This window comes from Poromitra crassiceps (assembly GCF_964638095.1).
Source record: "Poromitra crassiceps genome assembly, chromosome: 25".
Classification (NCBI taxonomy): domain Eukaryota; kingdom Metazoa; phylum Chordata; class Actinopteri; order Beryciformes; family Melamphaidae; genus Poromitra; species Poromitra crassiceps.
Genome location: NC_139649.1, coordinates 17,037,917 through 17,052,916, shown reverse-complemented (window position 1 = coordinate 17,052,916; position 15,000 = coordinate 17,037,917). Strand labels below are relative to the sequence as shown.

The 15,000-nt window shown below is 47.0% G+C and overlaps 1 protein-coding gene across 1 annotated transcript in view; it reads right to left on the bottom strand.

The window, feature by feature from the left end:
• ptprt (protein tyrosine phosphatase receptor type T) overlaps positions 1–15,000 on the bottom strand; it is a gene marked incomplete at its 3' end in the record, with an annotated part of 413,231 nt that overhangs the window by 287,118 nt on the left and 111,113 nt on the right. The window contains exons 8-9 of the mRNA XM_083660558.1: positions 6,129–6,244; positions 4,956–5,136 (exon numbers count right to left, since the gene is read on the bottom strand). Of these exons, the coding sequence (XP_083516684.1) occupies positions 4,956–5,136; positions 6,129–6,244 (297 nt within the window). The remainder of the gene's footprint in view (positions 1–4,955; positions 5,137–6,128; positions 6,245–15,000) is intronic.

Here is a 15,000-nt window from a genome sequence, read left to right as displayed (position 1 = left end):
CACCAGGGTACTTTGCACATCACCATCTGAAGCACCAGGGTACTGTGCACCTCAACATCTGAAGCACCAGGGTACTGTGCACATCACCATCTGATGCACCAGGGTACTTTGCACATCACCATCTGATGCACCAGGGTACTGTGCACGTCACCATCTAATGCACCAGGGTACTGTGCACGTTAACATCTAACACACAAGGTTCATGACAAAGCGGCAGTATGTGACGCTGTTGGAGGGGCCCTCTGCGAGAACAGGCTGAAATATGTTGCATTTCAACCGCTTATTAAACCATTTTTATTGAAGTGTTCAAATCTCAGCCAGACTCATCTCCAAAAACATCAGAAGAAACTTGGTGCGGAGGGGGGGGGGGGGGGGGGGGGGGGGGTCCATACACTTTTAACTGCACTTTGATGAATTGCTGTTTTGAAGAAATGACAGCTGTTGAGAAACAAGCAAGAAAATGACAAAAGCTTGTCATTGTGTGTTCCTCCATACTGATGTTAGAAAAGAAGAGTCAAACCAACATTCAGCTGCTGTCCCGGGCATATTATCCAAGGGTATAAACAAACACGGGGAAATTAGATCAATCTTTTATTATTCCCCTGTAGTCTGAGATAAACGTGCTTAACCACTGGCAGATGGATATCTACTCTGATAAAAACAACACAAATCACGTATGGTTTTGTATCATTGTTCTTACTATCATTATGATTAGTGGTAGCAGGCAGCAGTAGTTGTAAAGTTGGAATTCTGCTAGATGGGCTGTCGCACAGAAATGAGAGACGTGGAATTCTGACCTGAAAATGTTTTGAGCATTTATAATAATAATAATAATAATATATATATATATATATATATATATATATATATATATATATATATATATATATATATATATATATAATCCGTGCGGGTTTCTCCTTGCAGGAGTGACCGTTATTTTTGACGTTGCAGACATGCAGTAGAACAACAATTTGAGGAATAGCATAATTAAAAAAACCATGCACTGCACTTTTCTTTGCTTGGAGCTAGATTGAATTCACTGATGGATCTCATCATCAGTGATGTCATAAACCACAGATAACGGCACTTATGCAGAGACATTGGGACATGATTAAACAGTGACATCATCACTTACGCAATTGTGATGTCATCAGTGATGCCACTCAAGCAATTGTGATGTCATCGGTGACATGTTTCTATTATGCATGCACACATAAGTGAGTGTGCGAAGCTCATTTGGAATGATTGCACTATAAATGTGGGATATGAAGAAAAACAAACGCCTTTGGGAGGGAGGGACATTGAGGAGGGGGCGGACCCCTGAGGAGGGGGCGGACCCCTGAGTCTGGAATTTGTGTGAGAGGCAGCAATGTGCGTCAAGACATCCAGTCTGCCGGAAAGCCATTAGGAGAAGAAGAAGAGTGTATGCAGTAGCAGAGTGTATGCTGCTTGTATGCAGCTCTGAACATGCCTGCAATTCCATGTGTGTATGTGTTTGTGTGTATATTGAGAGAGAGAGAGAGAGAGAGAGAGAACAACAATCACTGCTCTGTTCCCCTAATTACTGAATTAGAACCAGGAGATTAGCGCCGGTTAAATAAAAAACAATTAAGAACAAAACAATTAAGACATGTTTTCTTCCCCCTGAAGCTGTTGCTGCTCCCCAGGAATGTCGGCTGTTATTAAGGGGTTCAGAGAACTCCGTGTGTGAGAGGATGTGAGCGGGTGTGGTCGTGGAGGAGATATGAGTTGTGAGCAGAGCAGCTGGGAAGAGACCAGAGATTTGGGATCATTAGCAGGGTGTTTGAAGCTGCTCGTCAGGCCTTCCTGTAATGAAGGGTTTGTTAACCCCGGACCTTATTTCCAGCTTAAAATATGTTTTACTCACCCAGAATCTGAAGGTCTTAGGACCGAAACGTTATTCTTTTCTGTTAAATACGCTTTTTGTATTTGGAGACAGTGTGCGCGAGTTATTTTCTTTCGATCCAGTCGGGGTTTTTCTCCCTCCTCCGACGCACCTGTCATTTAGGTGTGCAGAAGCTTTTGCTCCTTTACTCACCCAGAGAACTGTGGTTTCATTCTGATCGCCATAGAAGATATTCAGGCCAGAGTAGAGTCCTGGAACTGGTCAAAACGGGCGAACAGGGCATACGTAGTACACGTATTTTCTGATAGCGGTTCATATCCTCATAATATCTCGTCCATAAATGAACGTGAATCCGTCTAGTCTCCTCCGGGCTGCCTCGTGCAGCCTCGGTTTCCTCATCCGGGGTCTGTGAATCCAACAGAGGCATTCCTCCTCTGTTCTCGGCCGTGCAGCGCTTGTTCATCCCTGGCCTGTTGTTCCTCTCTCTCTCCTCGTCCGCTCTTCAATTTCGATTAGCTCTTCATCCGTTGTTGTAAACAAGTCGATAGTCACTTTATAATGTTTTTTTGTTCTTTTACTGTGCTCTTACGTGCTTTGTGTCCTTTGTAATTGTGTATGTGACATCTATGGACCAAGTGTCTGTCAATAAAGGATGATGGACAGACAGATTGATTGAGTCACAGGAAAATGGCCCCAGTGCGCGATGCTTCCTGGTAGACAATAGCCAGGTAGACAAAGGAGTCAGCAGGAAACTCAGGAGACTTCAGCGGGACTTGGGGCGAGAGTTGGATTTGCATACAAGATATACAGGGAGATCCCCAGCAAAATGAGCAACTTTAAAGAAAAGGTCAAGGTCACAGACAGTGACAGTGGTTCTCAAATCCCCCTTTGTGCTGGGGACCCCCTGGAACCCCCCAAAGGACCAGCGGGAGTCCCTGGACCTCCTGGAACCCCCCAAAGGACCAGCGGGAGTCACTGGACCTCCTGGAACCCCCCAAAGGACCAGCGGGAGTCCCTGGACCTCCTGGAACCCCCCAAAGGACCAGCGGGAGTCCCTGGACCTCCTGGAACCCCCCAAAGGACCAGCGGGAGTCCCTGGACCCCAATTTGAGAACCGCTGATTTAAAAGAAGATGGGTTGTGCAGATTGTCTCCCATCTGTCAGTGGAGTGACAGTGATGACAGCTGGAGTGGATGGGGAGTGGTTAATGTAAATGAGCAGCTATTGTTCACTCCCCCATTCCCAGGGCTGAAAAGTACTCACCTTTCAGGCTGATTTTCTAGGAAACTTGATTTGAGGTGTACCAACATTCAAATAAGCAGATCTTGTTCAATTATTTTCTGATTTTGATGTGTGACACAGCATTTGAAAGCTTACAGTCTGTACTTTCATAATCTGTAAAAAACTGAAAAATGACCTTGGCCCACTTTGTCAAGTTCCATCTGGACAGAAGAAAAAGGTCCTTGTGTGCACAGTTACGATCTGGAACTTTGCCCTTGGCACTGGAGACTGGTAGGTTTAATGCTACCCCTGAAGAAGACAGACTTTAGGCTCTTTCACACACAGATCGCGCAAAAATTGCCATTTAGGAGTCCCGCAAAGCTTGCACCCTCGCCACAGAAATTGCTTTCACACAGCGCCAAGCAGCACAGCCACTTTCCCGTGCTGTGGTGTACTTTCAGGTGAAATCCCCCGCTCCCGGATTGAAAGGCGAGCGGAGGGATTTCCAGCTCCTCCTAGCCCAAATAACTATTTTCATAGGTTAGTGTAGCCTAGGCTACTGTATGATGAATGAATTAATTCAACAACAATACTTCCCACCCTCCTTCTCCTAGTCCGCTGAGCTGGGAGAGGATAGGTGCACTCGCATGGTGGGCGGACTCGCCAAAACGGGCTCCGCCGCCGCACTCGCAAGGTGGGCGGGCAGATCGATATGGTGTCCTACTAAAATTGAAACGATACACGACCGCCCGCATATCAAACAGCTGCAGTCTGCATAACGTTCGTCGGGGGAATAGTATGGGCTATAAATGCACATGACTAATAACGTTAGTAGTTTTTGTAAGGGAATGCACAGAGCTGATTTCGAGAGGGAATAACCTGGTCTGAGTCAGACCAACTCGCCACAGACAGCTATAGCCCTCTGAAGCTTATTATTATATCCGTTAATTGTAGCCTACCTACTAATGTCAACATCGTTTGAGCATAAAGCCTAACCGCACGGAGCATTCCTCCTGGCGTCCCTGCAGTCATGATTGTATAGGCTACTTTTTTTACTTTCACTCCTGCACTTTTCTTGATCACATGAGGTGATTTCCCCTGTAATTTTTTTATGAATGAGCTGACCATTCCCACCTTTTCCGGCTCGCTGCGACGACCTTTCAAGTGGAGGCGGGTTGCCAGGTAACCTGGCGCTGTTACTACCTCCCGTCTCGGGACAAAAGGCGTAAAACAATTGTCCACCAAAGCGCATTCACGACTTTCACATCGGAGGCACGAATCCTATTTTCCGTGCATTTTTCGGATTTCAAGGCCGGTGTGAAAGAGCCTTTTGTTCGCTCTGTGACCTGGGTGAAATTGAAAATGAGATTCATTTTCTCTTCTATTGTACTGTCTGTGATGAGGTAAGGGAGATACTGTTCAGTAAAATGTCCTCTATTTATGATGACTTTTTTGAGATGGACAAATATGAAAAACTTGAGTTGTGTTTTAAGAAAGGCACTTTCTTTACTGGAAACTTTCTTTCCCAGGCATGGGAGCTAAGGCAAAATGTTCTGTTCAGAAAATGATGTAATGATTTTGTTTTGCTGCTGTGGTGTATGTTGTTATGCTGTGATTTAGTTGTATTACTGCTACGTTGGCGTATGTTGTACTGTATAATGTATAATTTGTGTGTCTTGTAAGCCCATGAGGGCTGGGCACTGTCAAGTGCATGACACATTTAATAAAAATCAATCAATCAAAAAAAAAAAAAAATGTACTCAAATTACCAGTCCGTGTCACAAATATTCAAATGTTTTGTAGGAATGTAATGTAGGAAAAGTAAAGAAGTAGTTAAAGAGTGATATTTTGGAGGTTGTCTCACCGTCCTCCTCGGTCTGCTTGACGATCTCCTCGCTCTCCTTGCTGCCCTCGGGGTTGGCGAGGACCAGCCTGAGTGTGACGCTGACGAAGGGCCTGAGGCCACGCAGCGTGTAGTGAGACGAGGTCTGGATCAGCTCCTCACACACAAACTCCTGCTGCTGGAATACATACTGGTACTGCACCTACACACACACACACACACACACACACACACACACACACACACACACACACACGCACACACACACACACACACACACACACACACACGCACACACACACACACACACACACACACACACACACACACACACACACACACACACACACGCACACACACACACACACACACACACGATCAAACGAAGCTGACCTGGGGTCAGTTTGGGGACAAGTGTGCTCCGAAACTACCAGTATGCTACAGACACAATACTGTGTATATACAGTATATATATATATATATATATATATATATTAGGGCTGTCAAACGATTAATTTTCTTAATCGCGATTAATCGCATCTTTGTATCGCATGTTTAAAATCCCATTATTTTGCATTTCAAAGCATTTTTAATTATATTTTTAATTATATATTAATCATTCTTACCAGTGTGTCATGATTGGGAATCAAAGGAATGCAAATAAATGTACTTTGTGATCTTGAATTTTAGATTTATTTTCAATTCAATAGAAGTGCAATGTAGACAGGAGGTAACAATATCTACAAAATGTATCTTGAATAGAAAATAAATGCACAATTGTAAACAGTGCAGTACACGCTCCAGAACCGATACTTCCGGTGGCGGCGCTGTAGAGCAGTCGAGACCCAAAATGAAAGGGCCGAAGAAGGCTGTCTCTGAGCTAAAAACGTTGACACTTCCATCTGAATAATGGCTCGGTATTGGACTCTGTCTTTCTCTTCCATGCCTGCACAGACAGGAAACAGCTGCGAACGGCTTGACTACAAGTACGGGTGCGACGAAGGGACAAAATAGCGGCATGTGATTAACGCGATTAAAAAAAAAACGTTACGGTCGGCCCTTAATCGCATCGCGATTAACGCGTTAACGCTGACAGCCCTAATATATATATATATTATACGTATACACACACACATACAGTATATATATAAACATCAGATACTACGGCGCCAACTGCGGCCAGCTGTAGGCTACCGTCAGATTGTAGCTGTGGCAGCGCGTCACGGCGTAGCCAAACGTCTCCCACTGTAAGGTCAGCTGGCGAGCTCTGATGTCCACCACGTTGACGTTCTGGGGCCCGTGGACTGGGTCTGCAAGAGAGACAGACGCAAACTAAAGTTAGGACTGGGTCTGCAAGAGAGACAGACACAGACTAAAGTTAGGACTGGGTCTGCAAGAGAGACAGACACAGACTAAAGTTAGGACTGGGTCTGCAAGACAGAGAGACAGACTAAAGTTAGGACTGGGTCTGCAAGTCAGAGACAGACTAAAGTTAGGACGCGCGCACGCACGCACACACACACGCACACACACACACACGTGCACGCACGCACACACACACGTGCAGGAACGCACACACACAGACACACACACACGCATTCTCAGAATTGTTGCAGCCATATGTTATGCTGTCCTCCAGGTTTGTGCATCACGGCTGGCTGCACACTAACAAGCTTGTTCAAACCAATCTCTCTATCTGCCTAATTAGTTTCTATCAGCTAACGACAGCCACCACAAGCAATCATTGCATCATTAACGAGCCTCTGTATTACAATAACTACTTTTCCAAAGAAAACAACGGCAACCTTTCTTCCAGAATGTGATGGCCAACGTGTGAAAAAGTCTGACACCTGCTCAGCAAAATGAGTATTGGCCTCACAGTAGAACTCATGTATTTAATATTGTTATTGACAATCTCAGCTGCGTGGGAAAATGTGGTCATTAATTTGTGCCATTTGTGAGGATGCTGCCCGTCGCTGTTTTAGAGGAATTAAACAAAGTCAAACGCTATGTGAGCGAACTGCAACACATTGACAATCAATTAGTATTGAGCCATAAGATGTCGAGCACTACTGCAAAGGGTGTATTGCAGTGTTTCCTAAACGTGGGTACACATACCCCCTAGGGGTACGTGGAGGTGCTGCGGGTACTTGAGAGAAAATGGAAAATGGAAAAATGTCAGAATGAATCGTGAAAATAAATGAAACGCTAAAATAAATCTGCTCAGGAGGCAACTCTTTCACTCCATTTCTTATTTTGTTATGTTGTATTTTTCAAAAGGTGGGTTCATTCATGCTATAGCTTTCTCTTGCAATTTTAAAACCAAAATGTTGTAGTTGCGTAAATGGGGTGATTGGATTCAGAAATCAGGCAAAGGGGGTACTATAATATGACTCCTGATGAATAGACATATTTTACACATATTTCATATTATAATGAAATATCCATAAAATATGTCTATTATGTCTATATCGACAATGACACCAATGCATGGAAATGCGTGGAACTCGCGTATCACGTCATAAGTGCAGTTATTGCAGGAATAGCCTCAATAACAATTAAACAAGAACAGGAGTTGCAACAGCGGGGTTTCTTGGCAGAAAACATGTTTTCACTGTTCTTTCGAGTGGATTTGGATTTGACTGGATCGCACGCTGATTGGTGGAAGGGCTGGATTTTGGCGATGCTCATTGGCTGAAGGAGTTGTCTATCAAGTACTCCAACCCACTGAAATTACTGTAGACCCCTTGGAGTCGAGACGGAACCGCAGAACAAAACAGATTCTGAGTTCCCGTGACCCGGACGATTTAGCAGGCTAACACATTCAGGGATGTTTCTGTAATTAACACACATGCTGTAATTCCTGAATTACAACATAATGTGTTGTTATTCTGTTAAAGCTCCTCTCATTACAATTACTCCCACTCCTCCAAAGACTCAAACTGTGTTTTGAAAAATCACATTTCAGCTTGGAGATCTGGAGAGGAACAGGCCAAAGACAACAAATAACAGCCAGGCAAGCACCATACCTCCACCTCTTAAACACACACACACACACACACACACACACACACACACACACACACACACACACACACACACACACACACACACACACACACACACACAATGAATAGAAAAATAAAATAAAATAAAATAAGACTGAGATAACACAGAGTAGATGTTTTAGGTTGCTCCATGTCATTGGTTCCAAAGGACCGAAACTTGCATTTTCAGGCATCTATCTGGGTGCGGTTATTTAGGCTGCTTTTTCACTGGGAATGATTGCTTTCGTTCCATTCCGTTCCGTTCCGCACCTGGGAATGATTGCCCCCCCCTCCCCTCTCCCCCCGCTGGTCAGCTTTCACATTACAACATTTCTTCCGCGCTCGGAAACGGAACAGAGTGCACTTGCATCATCAACAATGCCTGCAGTGTATCCTCGCCCGTGTGTTGTCTATGTGGTTCGGAACGGTTGGCTTTCACACTCGCACACTGCACCCGGGCACGCCAAAGCGCTCCCCAGAACACCTTTTCAAGTGGATCCTGTCACGGTTCCCCGTTGCGCGCCCGGGCGCAGATCGGATCGGAACGGAACGTTCACACTCGTCGAACGTTCCGAAACCGGGGTGAATTTGGGGACAAGTGTGCTCAGGAACGGTACCGGGGCGCCAGTGTGCAAAGCACCTTATGTGCCAGTTTGAATAACATTGTTCTCATCTGGACAAACAAACCAAACTAAAGGTGTAAAAAACAATACATTCTTTCTGCATTATCTCTGGTTCACAAAACACAATTGGACTTGACGTGGCTAACAATGTCTTTTCTCTTATTCTGCACAGATATTTATTTATTTATTTATCAAGGTTTTCGGTTGACCGGCCGTTTGTTTCTTTATTTTTAGTTTTGTTAAATGTGTCCTAAATTCAAATGAAAAGATCTTATAAGAGTCTCAAATGTGGCTTTGTGAAACCTGCAGAGAACCTGGAAGCAGGCAGACAGAGAGGGAGAATGCAGAGAGGAGAACAGAGGGTTGATGGAGTGGAAGGAGATAGAGAGGTGGTGAGATAAAGATATAGAGATGGGGAGGGAGGGAGGGAGGTAGGGAGGGAGGGGGAGAGGTTATTTGAATTATAACTTTGTTTACATCGTTAAGTCGCCGACGGTGTCTCCCAGGCCGCCCTTGGTGGTGACGAATGACGGAGCTGCCACGTCAACCCTCTGATTTATCTCCCTCTCTCTCTCTCTCTCCCTCTCTCATCTCTCACTCTCTCTCCCTCCCTCCCTCTCTCCCTCTCTCTCTCTCCCTCATCTCTCACTCTCTCCCTCTCTCCCTCTCTCCCCCTCTCTCCCTCTCTCCCTCTCTCTCTCTCTCTCTCTCCGGCTCTCATCTCTCACTCTCTCCCTCCATCCACAGTGCTGCTAAATGCCTCTTTCCTCTTTCCCTCCATCTACATCTTCCTGTTGTTAGAGCATCTCATGCTCGGCATAAAACTATGGAGAGGGAACAACAGGTTGCCATTGCAGTGGGTCTTGTCACACCCCCTCGGGCTTGCCACGCCCCCTGGGCTTGCCACACCCCTTCTTGCCACGCCCCCTGGGCTTGTCACACCCCTTCTTGCCACGCCCCCTGGGCTTGCCATGCCCCCTGGGCTTGCCACGCCCCCTGGGCTTGCCATGCCCCCCTGGGCTTGCCACGCCCCCTGGGCTTGTCACACCCCCTCTTGTCACACCCCCTCGGCGTCATCAATGCCGACGTGAAATGTGGATCTGCACGTACCTCCGGCACAGACACGGGCTCTTCCTGGTTTCTTTATCTGAGTGGGGCGGAAAACAAAATAAGCTGGTTTGGCTTAGGGAAGTAAAATAAGCTTAGGTTTAGGCAACAAAAGAAAATTGGTTGGGAACGCTACAGGTCCCCCACTCGCTCCTCTTGTCCCTCGTGTGACTTTCACCTACTTACATTAAAGCCGAGTCTAAAATGACTCGAGTCTAAAATGACTCGGGCTGAGTATCGCTACTCGACCGAAATCACTACCAAGTAGTATTGAAGCTTCTCCAGTCAACCAAATTAGGGTTTCACGGTATACCGAAATTTCAATACTTTTTCGATACTTTTTATTTAAAACGGTTCGGTATTGGAAGTTCCCAAAGTTCGGTACCATCACTGCTTTTAAAATGAAGTTGCGGGATTCCTCGTCTAATTAACGTTACAGGCGATGCAACAAATAAACACACATTATCCAGTGTCTCTGCCATCACATTGGACATCAACAATAGCGGGAGACTTCTCCCCCTCCAGCAAATATACACAAATGTTATAAGTAACAAACATGAATCTTACCGAGGGAGAGAGCTAAGCTAAAGTAGCTAACAGCTAAGCTACGGTAAGTATAACTAGCATGTAAGCGTTAGCCAGCCGATCTGAAAAGCATGTAAACAGCGGTGAGATTAGTGAGAGAGTCGGTAAAAGGAGGAGAGACCCGCGAGTGCTTGTGCAGTACCAGTGCACGTTGTGTACAGCGGGTAATGAGCCGCTGTGATGAAGATTAAAGCGAGATTCAGGGAGTTGAGAGCAGACAAACACTTGCAGCTGCATCCTCTCCAGTCCTGCACATGACGCCTTCAGGAGCCGTCGGTAAAGCACGCGCATGTGGCCTTTGAGTGACATCTGTAATGTGTCACAACAAAATAAATAACCTGGGTTACCCTTACTATGTTATCGTGTGTTACTGGAGAGTGTAAAGAGAAATATTGTATTAAGAGAGCATAGAGATAGCCTACATCAGTGGTTTCCAAACTTTTTGTGCCCAAGGCACACCAATGGGCACGACAAAATCTCAAGGCACACCTATATAGCCTAAGACTATCGGTGCAAAATAGCCTCTATTACTCGTATCACTCTAAATGCTTTTTTATTTACTAATGTCAAATAAAATTTGACAAAATATATTACTCTAGGAATTAATTTGAAACTTTGCAAAATTACTACATCAAAACAGCAACACACCCACTTTTTGTATACGGTAGTTTAAACTTTTAGGCTATATTTGCAATTGCAATAATGCAAAATCCCAAGGCACACCTGGACTTGTCCTAAGGCACACCGGTGTGCCTACCATTTGGGAACCACTGGCCTACATTATGGCGTTGTTCTATCACAGAGAGACATTCAGTTAATATAGCGTTATTCTTCTAATACAGAAACATTCAGTTAATATGGTGGTCTTCTAACACCAGAGAGACACATTTCAAAAGGTGTCCTTCAATCCCCAAGTGACTGTTAAGGGTGTTACTAAACCTTGAATTTGTGAATGTGATCAACCTTGTGGACATTCTGTTTCTTATCCACTAGGTATCGAGTATCGTATATGTATCGAGTATCATATCAGTATCGAGTATCGTGATACTAAACTTGGTATCGGTATCGAAGTCAAAATGTTGGTAGAATGACTATTTATATGGTTTTGCTTGCAGCCAATCACGGTAAGCGTTCTTCGATTTAATGTGACGTGATTGGGCCATACCGCATCAGCTAGAACCCATACAGTCTGTTGTGGTGAAGTCAAGTGTGGTGTATGTGAGGGAGTTGACAGTACAGTCTGTTGTGGTGAATTCAAGTGTGGTGTATGTGACAGAGTTGACAGTGGTAAGCAGGAGGTGCAGGGTCTTCTGGGTAAGCAGGAGGTGCAGGGTCTTCTAGGTAAGCAGGAGGTGCACGGTCTTCTAGGTAAGAAGGAGGTGCAGGGTCTTCTGGGTAAGCAGGAGGTGCAGGGTCTTCTAGGTAAGCAGGACGTGCAGGGTCTTCTAGGTAAGCAGGAGGTGCAGGGTCTTCTAGGTAAGAGGGAGGTGCAGGGTCTTCTGGGTAAGCAGGAGGTGCAGGGTCTTCTAGGTAAGCAGGAGGTGCAGGGTCTTCTGGGTAAGAAGGAGGTGCAAGGTCTTCTAGGTAAGAAGGAGGTGCAGGGTCTTCTAGGTAAGCAGGAGGTGCAGGGTCTTCTAGGTAAGCAGGAGGTGCAGGGTCTTCTAGGTAAGAAGGAGGTGCAGGGTCTTCTGGGTAAGCAGGAGGTGCAGGGTCTTCTGGGTAAGGAGGAGGTGCAGGGTCTTCTGGGTAAGGAGGAGGTGCAGGGTCTTCTAGGTAAGGAGGAGGTGCAGGGTCTTCTAGGTAAGAAGGAGGTGCAGGGTCTTCTGGGTAAGCAGGAGGTGCAGGGTCTTCTGGGTAAGCAGGAGGTGCAGGGTCTTCTAGGTAAGCAGGAGGTGCAGGGTCTTCTGGGTAAAGAGGAGGTGCAGGGTCTTCTGGGTAAGCAGGAGGTGCAGGGTCTTCTGGGTAAGCAGGAGGTGCAGGGTCTTCTGGGTAAGCAGGAGGTGCAGGGTCTTCTGGGTAAGCAGGAGGTGCAGGGTCTTCTAGGTAAGCAGGAGGTGCAGGGTCTTCTAGGTAAGCAGGAGGTGCAGGGTCTTCTAGGTAAGCAGGAGGTGCAGGGTCTTCTAGGTAAGCAGGAGGTGCAGGGTCTTCTGGGTAAGGAGGAGGTGCAGGGTCTTCTAGGTAAGGAGGAGGTGCAGGGTCTTCTAGGTAAGAAGGAGGTGCAGGGTCTTCTGGGTAAGCAGGAGGTGCAGGGTCTTCTGGGTAAGCAGGAGGTGCAGGGTCTTCTAGGTAAGCAGGAGGTGCAGGGTCTTCTGGGTAAGGAGGAGGTGCAGGGTCTTCTGGGTAAGCAGGAGGTGCAGGGTCTTCTGGGTAAGCAGGAGGTGCAGGGTCTTCTGGGTAAGGAGGAGGTGCAGGGTCTTCTAGGTAAGCAGGAGGTGCAGGGTCTTCTGGGAAAGCCTCTCTAGATGGATCGTTGTCTGATGGATGTATGGATGAGTGGTGGATGTGGGGCTGGTTTGTAGCAGCAGGACAGCAGCCAGCTTCTATAGCCTCATTAATCAGAATGGCTCTGAGGTTGGCATGTTAGTGAACACACACTGTGAAAGCACTGCATGCGTGTGTGTGTGCGTGCGTGCGTGTGTGTGTGCGTGCATGTGCGTGTGCATGTGTGTGTGTGCGTGCATGCGTGTGTGCATGCGTGTGTGTGTGTGTGTGTGTGTGCGCGTGCATGCGTGCATGTGTTTGTGTGCGTGTGCATGTGTGTGTGTGTGTGTGTGCGTGCATGTGTGTGTGTGTGTGTGTGTGTGTGCGTGCGTGAGTGTGTGTGTGTGTTAGAAGGCACAGCTGGCACACAATGTGACAAGGCCAAATGGTGGGGCATGTTGTACCCGGAGGACGCCCGCCTCGCCCTAAATCCAGGCTGCCCGCCATCACGTCTAAACGCCCTACAGCCGCCATGTTTGTTTTTGCCACTTCCGCCTCCCTGCCTGCTTTGTATGTGTTGGACTAAAAGAGAGCAGATCACAATGCAGACAGCAAAGTGAGCAGAAGGCATCTAAACAGCAGTGTGAATACAAAGGTCCTGATCACAGCGTTTGCTATCCAGACAGCGTCTCAGAAGACACATCACACTCTCATCAGAGCCAGAGAGAGCGAGAGGAGGAGAGGGAAAGAGTCGCAGAGTTTCGGAGCCGGATCGGCTCCGATACCGATGCCGAGTATCGGATCGGACAATCCCTAGTTCAACTTCAGACTACACCAAACACATAAAAGGTCTGTCTGAAGCCATGCATTTGTTTATGATTCTGGGAAAGTGGGGGGAAATGGTAAAATTCCCAAAAACGACTGAATGTCTTAACTATCTCTTTAACCAAATCACACACATTTGGACTATTCTAGGGTTAGTTTGTATTTGATCTTCTTTTGGTCAAATAATAGCCAATATGCTGTAATGGATTTTTTTGTTTTTTGTTTTCATTTCCATTCACTGAGCCTCCCGGCAAACCATCGGCAACCATCGGAGCCATCTTTGAAAACCCCTGCCATAGGTTACAGCTACAGCACATGGACAACAGCGATGGCCTATCAGGACAAATATAGTCTTTTATTATAGTTGTTTTCCCCTCATATTTTCTCCCCAATTGCCCTCGGCCAATTGTCCCTGCTGTCCCTGTCATTGCTCCACCCCCTCTGGGGATCTGGGGAGAGGTGGATCAGAGGTGCTTCCTCTGATACCCCCTCTGATTCCGCTTCTTTTCACCGGCAGGACGTAGCGCATGGGAGGATCATGCTATCCCTCCCCAGTTCCCCTCCCCCCGAACAGGTGCCCCGACAGTCCAGAGGAGGCGCTAGTGTAGCAACCAGGACACACCTGCCCAGCATCCCACCCGCAGACACGGCCAATTGTTTCTATAGGAACGTCCGGACCAAGCCGGAAGTCCCGCTGCCGGGAATTGAACCCGGGTCTCCCCAGACGCGGGTATTTCCAATAAGTGCATGTCTGCCATAGAACCACATTTCAAACAAAACATTAGAAACAGTGGACGAACCGAGATTGTGCTTCCTGTAACTTGCAAAAGTGGACTTGGACATGCCACCAAATGCATTTGCGCTTATTAGACCATACGTTATGGTGGTCAAAATAGGTCAAAGGTCAAAATAGGGCGTTTCTGTGAAATGTCTCTTATGTCTGCTTGTCTCTACTGTCCAGGGCTGAGCTGGCCGTGCTCACAGACACGAGGCGCGGGGCTGCTGCTGCACGCCATGTTGACCTAAGCCAGAGAGAACGTTGTTTTTCTGCCTTTGAGCCTAACTACTTCAGGGCCTACAGGCTCAGGGCCTACAGGCTAGGTTAGGCTGTGGCTGGCAGCTACATGTGGACTTGGGTCCTGTGTTTTGGGAGAACTTCCTGATTCTGATGAATGAGGAGCAGAAGTGGAGCCATTAATCCAAAGACTTTAGGGAGGCGCTCCGGCCGGGGAGAGCAGAGGAGGGGAGGAAATCAATCTTCACGTGCCCCCATCTCTCCTGTCCTCTCCTCTCCTGCTCCCCTCTCCTCCTCCCATCCCCTCTCCTCCCCTCATCTCCTCCTCTTCTCTCCTCTCCTCCTCCCATCTCCTCTCCTCCCCCACCCCCTCTCCTCCCCTCCCCTCATCTCCTCCTCTTCTCTCCTCTCCTCTCCTCTTCTCTTCTCTTCTCTCCTCCTCC